This window comes from Papaver somniferum, chromosome 6 (genome assembly GCF_003573695.1).
Source record: "Papaver somniferum cultivar HN1 chromosome 6, ASM357369v1, whole genome shotgun sequence".
NCBI lineage: Eukaryota > Viridiplantae > Streptophyta > Magnoliopsida > Ranunculales > Papaveraceae > Papaver > Papaver somniferum.
In genome coordinates, this window is record NC_039363.1 from 156700845 (window position 1) to 156715231 (window position 14387).

General features: G+C 35.9%; 1 protein-coding gene across 1 annotated transcript; it reads left to right on the forward strand.

Annotated features, from left to right (window-relative positions):
- The first annotated feature begins 653 nt into the window (after nt 1-653).
- Nucleotides 654-1363, forward strand: LOC113291700. The gene is made up of 2 exons (XM_026541202.1): nt 654-704; nt 893-1363. Exons 1-2 carry the CDS (start codon nt 654-656, stop codon nt 1361-1363), a joined length of 522 nt encoding a protein of 173 aa, XP_026396987.1.
- Nucleotides 1364-14387: the final 13024 nt, after the last annotated feature.

Here is a 14387-nt window from a genome sequence, read left to right on the forward strand (position 1 = left end):
TTTTTCTAGGAAAAGAGTATGTACTCCTTTAAGTGAAGGTGGATTAGGAATTTCAAGACTTGTTGTTATTAACAGAGCTTTTTTTATGAAGATGATGTGGAAAATCAGTAATTGAAAAGAAGATTGCGCTTTATTCTTTCAAGCAAAATACAAGGAAAAAAATGGTCAATGGGGCACTAAGTGGCAGAAATCTATAGTATGGCCAGGCTTAAAATGGGCATGGTAAGCTCTTAAAGAAGACACAAGACGGATTATTGGAAAAAGAAAAATAATTTCTGTCTGGTTTGATTCTTGGATAGGAGATAGCACTCTGCTTGAAAGATTTGAACATAACAGTTATTTAACTGAGAATATCAACTTGAAGGTGTCAGATATCTTGTCAAATGGAGTGTGGTCTTATAACAATGAACTTCAACTGATTTTTCATAATCTTCAGATGCCTGAATTCCATAGAGGAGAAGATATCCTACTATGGACAAGAAACTTAAAGGGAGAATTTTCAATTCCATAGGCTGTGAATAAGTTAAGACACAAGGAACAGTTAGTTAACTGGTCAACATACTTATGGAAACCTTTTATTCATCCTTCTGTTGCCAGCAATGTGTGGAAACTGATTCAGGGGATATACATTTATGATAAGAATATGATAAAGAATGGATATGAAATTGTCTCAAGATGCTGCATATGTAAAGCTGAACAAGACAGTATGAATCACCTGCTCTGGGAGTGCAACTTCAGTATTGAGATTTGGAAGTGGATATGCTTTATATTTAAGTTCAAATTGCCAAGATCTTTTGATGATATATGAAAATGTGCCTCAAATAAAAGTCCACTAGTTAAACAAGTTTGGATAACTGCAGCTTGTATCATTCTAAAAGAACTGTGGTTTCAGAAGAACAAGAGATATTTTGAAGACATTAAGCCAAATATGCAGAGATTTAAATGCAGAGTTATGAAATTAGTGAATGAAGGTGGTTTAAGAATTACAGGATCCAAGTGGAACCAAAACTATGACCAAGAGATAATAGCAAAGTTTCAGTTGGGTCTTAGACATTGCAGGTTTCAGTATATTAGAAAATGTCATTGTTTTCCACCTAAACAAGACTTTATAATGTTCTGTTGTGATGGCTCAACATTTGGAAATCCTGGTACTGCAGGATTTGGTGTTGTATTCAGAGATTCAGCTTGTCAGGTACTTGGTACTCTAACTGGAGGTATTGGTGTAGCTTCAAATTATCTGGAAGAAGCCTATGGAATTATGTGTGCTTTGGAACTGGAAATTCAATGGAGTAGGCAGAATATCATTGTAGTGTCAGACTCAAAAACTGTGCTTGCAAAATTTGCTCAGGGAAGAGTACCATAGTTTCTAAAGGGTAGATGGTGTATGGCTACAAGAAATCTCAAGCAAATAAAGTATCATCATTGCTACAGGGAAGTAAATTTTTCTGCAGATTGTATGGCAAAGAAGGGAGCCTCTTTAGCAGCAGGTGAAAGACAAATACACATTGGAAGGCCTCAGTGTTTACCAAGAATTGAAATGCCCAATGTTGATTACTTTAGATTTGGTTAAAGTTTAACTTTCATGTCTTTAAAGTGAATGATGTAGGCTTAGAAATGGGCATGTTCTTTATTTACAAGTTTATGGGCGTCTTCTTTATTTTGCAAGTTTATTTTCCTATGTAATTGGGCTGTAACAATTTCACAAATTAATAAAAGATATGTGATTCAGAAAGAAAAAAAAATGGACATCTCATATCACCCTATTTTGGGGTAAAAACTGATTGTACTGGAAATGGTAAATTTGGGTGTGCCACCGAGAGACGAATCTAGACCCTAAACAAATGTACATCACAGAGTACTTTAGATTCGAGAGATCAATCTGTACAATTCCGGCCTAAACCGAGAAATGGTTGTTCCAACCTTGCTTCAGTCACAAAGTGAAGGAGAAGGGTTGATCTTAGGGAGGGAAGAGAAGAAGGTGTTGAGATCAGAATGGTTAACTCTGAAGTGTGGTTGTTTTATGACTTGTTTCATAATGTGGAACTCGCTTGCAGAATGCAAGCTATGAGTTCTTTTGTGTTTTTTTGGATACTTGTGTTGATAACCATTCTTGTTTGAAATAGGTTGAAAACCTATTTATATAAGTCATAGATGAATGCACCCTGATCTCATAGGAAGTGGGAGTAGTTGAGTGGTGGAGAAGTGGGGATCGCGTAAAAATGTTGGAAACCACGTCTTGCTATGAGAGAAGACAGGTTGGTTTGCATCCACTACTTCTCTGCTGCCACTAATTGTCCGCCTTTCCTGACACTTTCTTATAATGGGCATGTTGCACGCCGCACGTTGTAAGCCGCCATACCAATACCCTGATAAACATCCCCCAATTTGTGACATGTTTGATGTATCGAGTATTTTCGATGAAAATATGTAGCAAGTTGCTGAGTTGGTCTTGCTGGCAAGATCTATCTATTCTGACGAATCACGCGCAAGCTAGGCGGCATGCGGTCATATGTTATACGCCAATCAATGGGACTTGCCGCAAGAAATAGCATGTAATGATTTTTGGGTTAAATAATTAAATTATTTGTGAAATCGATATTTGTAAAACATCGTTTGTAGTCGATGCATAAAAGCATCACTTTTAAGCAAGCAGCTCAAATAATCGATGCTCATAAAGCATCATTGCATAAAGCTCGTTCAAATTAGTCGCGGAGCTTAATGTCTTAAAAGGAGCATGGCCGGCCAACTTCAGGAAGCTGTCAGGAGCCATGCACGCACGACAAAGGTAGGCCGGTCGGTATCTATAGGAAGGTGAGGTTTGGTAGCCATTCTAACATCCCATTGGTCGGCCCAAGTTAGATCTAGGACGGTTAAATTGGCTAGCCAAGTTGAGTGGATGAGATGATTTGCGGCAGTTAATGGATGCATTGAATCTATTAAGATTCCCGTGGGCAAAGCGACAAGCCACCTTTGTGCAATCATTTAGGAGCCATATGGGCAAGCTGCAGCTTGGCCGATCGTTCCTCATGGAAGTAGGATGGTCGGAGATCACGACGACATCTTATTGGTCACCTAAAATTAGATCTAGGTCGGTGAATTCGGCTAGCTAAGTTGGACGGCCGAGATGATTTGCGGCAGTTGCATACTTCCATTGATTCAATTTAGGGTTTTTAAAGCTGTGTGGCCAACCTAATTTGGGCTAATCGATTTGAGGCGCTAATTGTTGGCTTGAGCAGGTCGATTGGCCATGTCTGCAGGCAAGCCGCCGGCGAGCATGTTTGCACCTCACTAGTCGCCCGAAACAAAATCTAAGCCATCAAACTAGGCTTGCTAAGTTGGACGCCCGTGATGAATTTGAGACTCTCACGGCCGGTCTCAGCTCGTTAAACCCTTTTCTCAATGGTGCGACTAGACTTCTTCTGGATAGCGATTGGGGATGCCACATGCGGGCTAGATGAGCTCCGATTGGCTGGGAAGGAAGTGGGCCCACCGGTGGACATTGTGAAGCACGTTTGGCCACGCCAGGAGGTGGTTAAGTGTAATTCATCAGTCCGCGAAATCATGGGGCTGTGAACGTTTTGAGACTGACATTGGCAGCCTATGTTCGATTTCTTAAAGAATTAAGTGTGTGCCTAACCAACTTCCACTTTTACTCAAAAGTGTGTGTTGCGCATTTAAAGCGATCTGATTGGTTGATGAGAAAGAGGGCTAGCAAGCAATAATATGGGGCGTGGCCGGCCTCCTTTTGATGCTGTTTTTATTTGCCGCAGTTTCTCTTTACTTCTTGTTTTTTATTTTTGATAGGATTTTGCTCCTACTAGTCCATGGAGGATCAATTTCCTAGCTCTTCTAGGTTTAGTTTCGACCAATGGGGTTCGAGATATTGCGCAGGCCGCAAGAGACCTAATTCTTGTAAATTAATAAAATTAGGTTAAAAAGATTGAATTTTGTGGGCTGACACAAAATCAATTAATTTCTGGTGAATTTTGTACGTTCATACAAAATCATTAATTATGTTTCAGAGAGCAGCATAACTTTGCATGCCTCTAATTGAGTATTTCTATGCATATCTCAATCCTGACATTTCGGGAAATTCATGCTACTCAACTGCGAGCAAACACTAATTGTCATGTCATGTCAACATCAAGAGTTTGGTTGGGGAACATATCATAGAATAAATACTCGAAAGACCATGCAATAGTGAGTAGTGCTGGTTGAAGATAAAATTTACAAAATATTTGGGATTATTGTTGCACGCACTATTCTGGATAAATTTCATATAAATATACTGAATTGCTCAATACATATGTAAGTAAAGAGGCATGGGCACTCATCACTTTTAAATGGCTCGGTTTCTTTGTAGAATGATAACACATTAAATACAGGATTTTACAATTTTATCCCTTAACTAAAAACCATCATCAACGCACCCTCTTATGCTATCCTACCGTTGTCAAATAATATGCAGAATCCCATAACGTTGAACACCTACAGGATCCAAAACCGGCCAAATTTTTTCCACTAAAAACTTTACCATGTTGAAGCCAACATAATGCATGATTGCAAAACGACGGGTTGTACCTTCAAATTGCATTATAAATTATTCGAAATGAATTAATCTCACTCCTAACGTATTGGAGAGTTCCCACACACATTTTGAATATAACAACCACAAAAAATGGTGATACAGAGAAATGGTAGTTTATGGAGTGATTCGAATAAAAAGGAAGAAAAAAATGGTATTCGTTTCATTTCCTTTTTCCCAGTAAGCAATGAAAAATAGGATATCGATAATTTTAAACTAAATTGTAAATATAAATGCGTATAGATTTTTTCATTCTTCTATTTATATAAAAAGCACATTTATTTATGAACATCGTCATATCACCTTGGAGTCCAGATTTGTGCACCTCTCTGAAACTGGGATGCACATTTCGGACCTCTCCATTGGTGCGTTTTTGTAGCAAAAACAAATTTAGTATTTTGGTTTTCACTAAAAAATATTTTCCATACGATAATTAATTATTATTTTTCATAATTTTTTATTTTCTCAAAATTGTAATCAGATCAAGTTCATCTTCCTCTTTTGTCGAGTTCATCAGATGATGTCTTCAATGTAAACGTGCATTTATATTGTCCAAGAACAATCTGAACATTTTCGTGATTTTCGCTCTTACCCAAAAATGGTTCTCATTGGTTAATTTCCAAATTCAAAAATGCTAGAATTTTCTCATTTGTTAATTTTTAATATAATCTTTCTGAATCCAGCTTCTCAAGGATAATTTCTTTAACAGTATCTTACAATATAGTATTATTTTACCGTCATCTCTTCTGTTAACTATTTGTCCTTAAAACTTTTTTAGGGTTCTAATGCTAGGAAGTTTTATTTAATTTGATTTACTCAGTTTCAATATAATGATGAACTTCATAATAATAATGTAATAATATATATTTTGTTATATATAAGAAGGAATGTTGATAATGCATCATCGATTCATATACTGTAACAGTCCGAAGTTTGGACACCGTATACAGTTTACCGCATACATTGGATTTTAGAGATTTGAAATCCATGTTAAAACTTTGTTAATGATATCAGTGTGCTATTGAAGAGATAATTTTCCTTGTTTTGCAGAACAAATAAGTATTTTTCATTAAAAAATAAAATTCCATCGAACTATAGAATTTCCTCCATTATAGATATCAACATCGTGGGATATAATATACCAATAAGTTGAATATGATAATATAAAAGTGAAACCTAACTTATTACCTTTTTTTTTTGAGATCAGTAGGTTCTAACACAGCTGGCACACTTCCTCTATGGAATCATGTTGGAAAAAAAGAATGAAAAACAAAATTTTAGATTTTATCAGATTAAATTAACCTTGATGAAGATGAATTCAAAAAGACAAAGAACAAAAGACGAGAGAGAAGATTTTTTTTTTTTTTAATTTTGAAGCAACAAGAGATAATATAACTTCATTGTATGAAAAATTATGTTTAAATGGAAAATCTTTTATTAAAATATAAATATCAAAACTAGTGTTGCAACCTAAATCACCTCCAATTGAGAGGAATCGAATGTGCACCCCGGTTTTAGAGGTGTAATGACCCGTCCCTCCACCGATAATGTCCCCACTTAGACACTGCAGTTATCCGATAGTATGGGATTTTCAACGGGCATCGTTGCGGTAATCCAGCAGCAACTTCCCGGGAGGTCACCCATCCCAGGATTGCTCCTGTCCGAGCACGGCTTAACTGGAGAGTTTTCTGCCAACTCTGGAACCAATTGTGCTGAAAAGGCCTCGGTATTAGGAAAGGACAAACCATTACTTATATACCATTCGGCCAACCACTGCTGAATATCGGGGTATTACAATACTACCACCTTAAATTGGAGCCGTCCTCGACTCCGTAATATATATACAAGCCCAGATCTCCGACGTTCCCTTCCCCTCATGAGAAGCACCTGGACCAACTCCGTCCAGCGTACCTTCCCACCCTCGGCAGGTGACCCGTCGTCGACTCTGATACCATTTGTAATGACCAGTCAGAGTTGACAGAAAACTCTCCAGTTAAGCGTGCTCGGGCGGGAGCAATCCTGGAATGGGTGACCTCCCGGGAAGTTGCTGCTGGATCACCGCTGCGATGCCTGTTGAAAACCCCACACTACCGGATAACTGCAGTGGCTAAGTGGGGCAGTATCGGTGGAGGGACGGGTCATTACAAGAGGGTGCACAAATTTGGACTCATCACTCAGCATTGTGAGAATTTTTTATTTTATTCAGCCTATGATTATCAAACTATTGCTGCATTAGATCCACAAATACTCTCAAATTAAAACTACTATAACCCCCCTACTATATGGGTTCAATATAGAGAAGCCCCACAAAATGGATCCTTCACTATCAACTCCATACTTCAGGAAAATGCTATTACTAGGCCCGAAATATCAAAAAAAAAAAAAAAATCAGGTCTGGCCCATAATTAATTATTATGAATTTTATAATGACAACACTATCCTTTACTATATATATCATAGGAAACTTATTAGATATTTTCATTTCTAATTTCATTTTCTCTCTCCAGTTCTTGCGAAAAAATTTCTAGGGTTTCAAAATTGATTTTTAGCAGAGACTATCGATTGATTTTGAGCAGCGTCAATCGATTGTGTTTTTCAGTTTGATTAATTTCGATGTTTGTTCTAGTTTTCATCGCACGATTTCACTGTTGTTATTATAACAATTTTTCTTGGGTTTTTGTTCTCTGAAATTTGAAAGATCCAAAGGTTTGAACAAGTATGTCATCGATGGCGATGACAGAGATCATAAATCCACCACCAGGAGAAGGAGGAGCATCAGTTCCAGTAGAAAAAAAATGAATCCGAGAAACATGATCCGCATATTCAATATAAATTCATCAACAAGCTAAGTATATAGATAAGTATCCTCTTCTATTAGTGATGATGCTTCGGTTGAGAGATTTTAGTTTATTTATTTCATAAACAAATCTCAGAAAAACATTTTACAGTTTTCAGAACCTAATTCTTCATACGCTTTTCAATTAACTTATCTGAACCGAAATTAGATCTTAGATTTACAATCAACTACTCTCTCTAGTTGCATCAATGTAATCTTTTTGAAGAATCTTGAACAAAATTTTCAGATCTGTTCTTCGTCAAAATCGTCGTAACTATCAATTTCAAGATACGATCTGAAAACTGATTAGAGATTTGATATCAACGACTCATCATCTCTATTACCCATAGGTTTAATTTGAATTGAATTTCATCCACTTTTAATTTTCGATCTCATATGGCAACGACATTCAAATGAGGTTTTTGTTGCTAGAAAACTGTTTGCTTTTGTTCAAATTTTGGGCATTTTTGATGAATTGGAAACTGTAATCGATTATTCACTAGATGCTTTGATTTTATGAATTTTTCTAGTGGAAGATATGCTGATCTTTTGCATTTTTACTTGTCCCAGCTGATTTGTGAGGATCTGAATCCCCTACCTCCTCCGAAGCTTAATTCCTTTAGCAAATGACCTTGCACTTGAAGATGGATATGTTGGTGTCCATGCCAAAATTTGGTACTAGTACTTATGCATTGGGTTTTCCTTTGTGGCATTCTTTCAGTTTGGAGATAAATATTTAATGTTGTTTGTAACCTATGACCTATGTATTTCAGGTATAACCTAATGGGTAAAAAATTTCCAGCCACATCTTTCACTGGATCCCCAAATCTGTCTGATTCTGGATTGATTTACTGAATAAACTTCTCACATATGACCCGGAGAAGGTAATTCCTTCACTTTTCTAGCATACTAAGATGATTATATTTTTACCTCAAACCTAACATGTCAAAGTTCAACTTTATGAAGTTATCTTATTCTATCCATGCTTTAAAGTTAAATTACGTTTTCACTTCAAAGGTAATTATCGTCCAAACAGTTGTGCAATATAGAGCAAAATTTGGGGTTTTGCTTCTCAGTCAGAATTATCTTCCTTCAGAGACATATTTTCAACACTAGGTATGTTGATGATGTCAGCTTGGTGCTTACACTGTTATAACTGATGAATACTCTTATGTCAAAACTGATGCAATATGCTTATGTTTGTTACAACTGAGGAATACTCTTAGGTCAAAACTGATTGAAACATTTTAAATCTTCCAAACTCTATGTGATGAAATTAGCGAATTTTGACTTGGCAAGATAAATGTTTGTGTAGCTACTAGTTACACATGTTAATTAGATGTGTAACTTCTAGTTACATAAGATAAATGGATATGTTGCTACTAGTTACACATGCTAACTAGATGTGCATTTACAGATACACATGTTAATCGGATAGGATAAGAAGTCCATTTTTTTTTTGCAAGCTCTTATGGAATGGGATATCATGCAGATTGGATGACTCTGTAAATTGTACAATAAGATGCATAGTCTAATAAGAGTATACTGTAAATTGTACGTGCCAGGTACACGAGCCATACTACTGATGAATAATTGCGGCTTACACATGCATATTGTTAGAGCATAGCTCGGTTGAACCCACCAAGCGTTAGTATGTCAAGTTTGGTTGTCATATTTTAGTGAATCAAAACTCATTTAAAGAGTCGCTTGATTATGTACTAGAGTCAACTTCGTATAGGTTAGCTTGAAAGTATTAGGATATGAGACATTACAAGTATTGCGAAGACTTGAAGAAGTGAAGAAGCAAGGAGCTACAATGACAAAATAATCCTTCCACTTGAGGCTAGTGATATTTGACTTGAACTGTTTCATTCCCTAACGTATCTTTCAAGTCGTGCTTCTGCGAAGCATGATTGAACTATAGATAGACATAGTATTAAGGAATACAATATGAGGTTTATTGCTTAACCATTAAACTTTGTAGATAAGACATCGACATAATCGTTTGAATGCTATTGTGATTATGTATGGGTATGAGGTGAGGATTTCATCCTAGGAAACAATGTTTTGCATGTGTTTTAAGGAAGTAAATTCATGAACTTGTTTTGTGTATCAAAAAGGAAATCGCCATGCATTATTGGTATTGTTATTCATTGCATATATCTTGAACAACCAATATGTGTGATTATTATAACCGCTCATGACTTGTTTATGTTCTTGGTAAAACTATTCACAAAGGCCTTACTTTTGTATTGGTATGACTTTTATTAGTGAAACCGATCTTAAGTAATCACCTGAGATGGTATGATCGAGTTTGTGATTTGTGTATGACCAACTCTGGGTAAAGGGTAACCAATCCTAGTAAGAGGTGCAACACATCACAAAGGGGAATCGATCCTTGTATGAGGTGCATCAAGTTTATAGCAGAAAGGGGAACCGATCTTATGGACATGTGCATCAAGTACAAGTTAGATACCATATATATGTGGGGAACTGATCCTAGTACCTAGCCAACCAAATTTTGGAAAGATAGTGTGATTATGCACAATACTCACATGGAGGTAGAACCGAAACTTGTTTTGGTAGAACCATTAAACCCATGATTTATGATTGAGTGTTCTTAATCAACCACATAGTTCTTGAAAGTCAGATGAACCAATTCTAAACTTGTTTGGAAGTGTGGAAAATCAGTTTCAAGATTTGAAGTATGAAAGAGGACTTACAAAGTAAGGATGTCGACATACTTTGAACACGTGCAATAAATGTTAATCTTTAATTGTTCAAAATTATTCCTTAATAGCTAAAGGAAGAAAATCCCAGGATCGAAACATATATAAGTTAAGAATATTTTAATTAAGGTTGTTAATTTTATTTTAGGAAAATGAGAATTAGTAATGTGCATTTACTAGTTAGAGATTTTCCAAAGAGATTTTCGGTTAATATTTTGGACAGGGCATTTCCAGGAATTATGGAAACCTAATCTGAACTTTAATGAATATCTTGAGAATATTTTCGGTATGGGAAATTCCTTGGTGTCCAAACTTCCTTGTCAATAAATACTTGAAGTTTGCATTTCTAGCAAACTAATCCTTCGTGACAACAAACTTCCTCGGTTGTGTTGTTACTGGTAAAGTCACCTATTCGGAGAGGAGAGTAACCTAATTAGGTGAAATCTCTTACGGCCGGTTAGTTTAAAGTCTTCCTTGGGATTGGGAAGATCTATTAGTACCGTTGGTGGGAAAGTAGATAATTGCGGTTTATCTTTTGTTTTCGATTGATTTGATTGACTAACGGTGGTTGAACTTTGATTGCACCTAGTTTGTTTATACTTGAGAATCTTCTCTTATGATATAAGATTCACTCAAGCTAGATCGAAGTTTCGACAGTGATCTTTAGACTGTTCGCAGATCTAAAGACGTCTTGTGATAATCCATTGTTAACAGACTCCCTTCTGTGCGTGATTGATTACAAGAGATGTGCAGGTGTTTATTGAAGATCTAAGAAGATTTGAAAACAAAGAATATATTGAAGATTTCTGATTTGGGGTTCATAATCTTTGGTGTGTACAATACTTGTTTCGGTATAGAGGATCCAAATATAATCGGTTTATCCTTGTGATAGATTGGACTGATTAGTTGTGTAGATCGGCATCAATACAATTCTTTGTGATTAAAAGTATTGATTGCAAAATCTTTACAATTACTTTGGTAATTGAGAATAAGATAAATCTTAGAACCTGACGAAGGAGTTTATTGAGATAAACAGAAGAGCCTTTGTCGAACTCATATCACTTGGTTGAAGAGAGTTGCTACCAAACAGATTTGTTGTTCCTTTACTGTTTGGAATACGAACCAAAGGAATTGTTCCAAGTACGTGACTTACTCATAAGTTGGAGGCGTGGGAATACAGACGGAACTAGGTGAACTATAGGTTTAGTTGCTTGGTCTCAACTATACGAAGTTGGTTTATTTTGTATAGCGGCTTAATCCTGAGAGTATTCAATTCTGGACAAGGTCCGGGGGTTTTTCTGCATTTGCGGTTTCCTCATTAATAAAATCTTGTTGTGTCATTTACTTTTATTTTCCGCAATTATAATTGTCTTTATTATAATTTAAAGTAAATTACACAAACGTTAATTCCTATTTACTTGATAAGTAATTCTATTGTGTTTGGTTAAGTCCGACCCTTTTTATCAAGTAAACATACTTCGTTGTTGTATTGTCTCGATCTTGTATCCATATACGATCACACGAAGTGTGAACCGATTATTTGTATTGTCTCGAATCAGTCCATAGACAATCACTTTCAGAGAAAGGACTTATAGGTAGCAAAAGTTTTAGATTGAGGTATATTTGGGTACCCTCGTTTTTTCACATATGCATGTTTAACTTCCGCTTACACATTCCATATGCATGTTTAACTTACGCTTACACATGCTTATGATATGTGTAACTTCGGCTTACACATGTCATATGCATGTGTAACTGCCGATTACACATGCCTAAGCCACTAGAAGGTTAATGATTTTATTCATTTCATGAGTAGAGTTTGCATATGTATGAACTTTGTCCAAGTTCTTTTAGTTGTATTACTTCTTTTAACTGCCTTAGAAACCAAAAATTCTTTTACATTTATTTCATGATGTTTTTATGTTTGTGTTAGTGCAATTCTTAATATGAAGGATCTTATCTGGTTCAAAGTGGTGGTGGTGGTGTAGGTGCAAGTTTTGGAGCTGGTGGTGGTATTGGAGTTGGAGGTAGGGTGTGAGTGGTGGAATGTAGGTAGAGGTGGAAGATTAGGTCGTGGTGGTGGAATTGTTGTTGTAGTAATCAAAAGTTGATGTGCTAGCACAGGTTAGTATCTATACGTTTTTGTAGTAATCAAAAGTTGTATTGGGAGGTAATGAAAGATGTAGTTTCATTTAGATTAATCTCACTTATAAAACTGTAGTTTCCTGGCATGTAGTTGTATGTTTTATTTGATGTTTGTCAGTCTTCGCTTATATCTGTATAGGTATTTCCTTAGCCTTTTACAACTGAAGTATCTAGTATTCATGTCTCGGATGTGATTTATATATGAGCATCTGTAACTTGTAGTTACACTAGGAAAATGCATCTGTAAATTTTAGTTACACTAGGAAAATGCATGTGTATCTGTCAGTTACACTAGGAAGATGCTGATGATTTTGATAGATTTAGTATGAAATCTAATGAGACTGTGGTTGAAAAGCAAAAACAAGTTGAAAAAACAATTTTCATAATTCCACTGTACACTGAGTCTGAAATCATACATGGAGTATTGCAGGTGAGCTTTTTTTTCTTTCTCATACTTCAGGTTTAGGTTTGATATATGTAACTTTAGTTGTTAAGTTATATGGTTAAGTTCTTATACTTCAGCTAAGCCTTTTTTGCTGTTGAATTTTGCTTTTCAGGTAACTTTTCGTGTTAAAATTGGTAAAGCAAATAGGAATTCAAGGTGTTAGGTTCAAGATACTGCAGCACAACTCTGGGAGGTAAAAACTAAACTCCAAGAAATTTGATTCTCTTCTCAATTCTTAACATTTTATGAACATCTATAACTCTTAGTTACATGAGGAAAATCCATGTGTATTACCAATTACACTAGGAAGATGTTGATTTTGCTAGATTCAGTTGTGAAATCTAATGTGATTGTGGTTAGAAAGGAAAAAGAAGTAGAACCAAAACCAGAAGTAGTGGTTGTTTCTGGTGCTGAATTCCAATATGAATGTGTAACTCCTAGTTACACTAGTCATATTCATGTGAAACTATACATTGTTGTATGTACTGTTCATTTGATATTATAAAAACTGATTGCTTGTTGTTATATTTCAGGTTTCCAATAACTTCATAAAAGCTAATTACTTATTTGTGGTATTGGTCTCGCTGGAATTGGAGTTGACGCTGAATACACAAGTCAGATGCATGTGTAAATCTCAATTACACTAGATAGATGCATATGTAACTTCCAATTACACTAGATAGATGTGTTAGTTACACATGCTAAGAAATTATTGTAAATAAATCTTAAAGTAATACATGTATTTTTTTATGTCTATTTTTTTGATGTGTAACTTCTCATTACACATGCCATATGGATGTGTACCTCTGGATATACATGTCATGTGCATGTGTAACTTCCGCTTACACATGTCCTACGCATGTGTAGCTGTTTCATGCCATACCCATGTGCAACTTATGGATACACATGCACGTTGCATATGTAACTTCAGATTACACATCCATATGTTATTGGTGGATGGCGGTGGTCGATGGTGGCGGCCGACGGTGGTTGGTGGTGGTGGTTGTGGGCGGCGACGGTAATTGGTGGTGGTCGTCGTCGGAGGTGGTGGTGGTGGTCGGTGGTAAAGATGAGTATGACATCATGTTTACTATATTTAATAATCTTGGGCCTAGATTTAAATTTTATTTTATTATGGGCTTGACAATATGCATAAGGGTATCAATGTCTTTTTAATATTTTGGGACCTAGATTTAAACTTCTTTTAATTAAGGGATTGATATTATGGGTAATCCATGGGTGGGACCTTAGCCTAATTTTCCCATTCCTATAATCGACCCATATTGCAGCCCTTTTATCGCAAATGAAAAAAAAAATACAAATGGAGTTGTAATGTTAATACAAATGGGGTTATTTTACCTGGCGTCATTAGGGGCTACCCTGAAAGAATTAGGGGCGACTAATAAGACAAAATAGGTTGAAAATACATTTATGTCCCTTCATAATCGGTAGTTAACTATAGAGTTTTTGTCTACCGATTACTAGTTTATGTAAGAATGGGATATTGACATAATCGGTAGACAAATAACATATCATATCTACTGATTGTTAAAGTAGAAAACTCAATTTTATCTGCTTTGCAGAGGTAAACGAATTTAGGACAACCGTCTATAATCGGTAGCAAATGAACATCTTACGACTACCGAT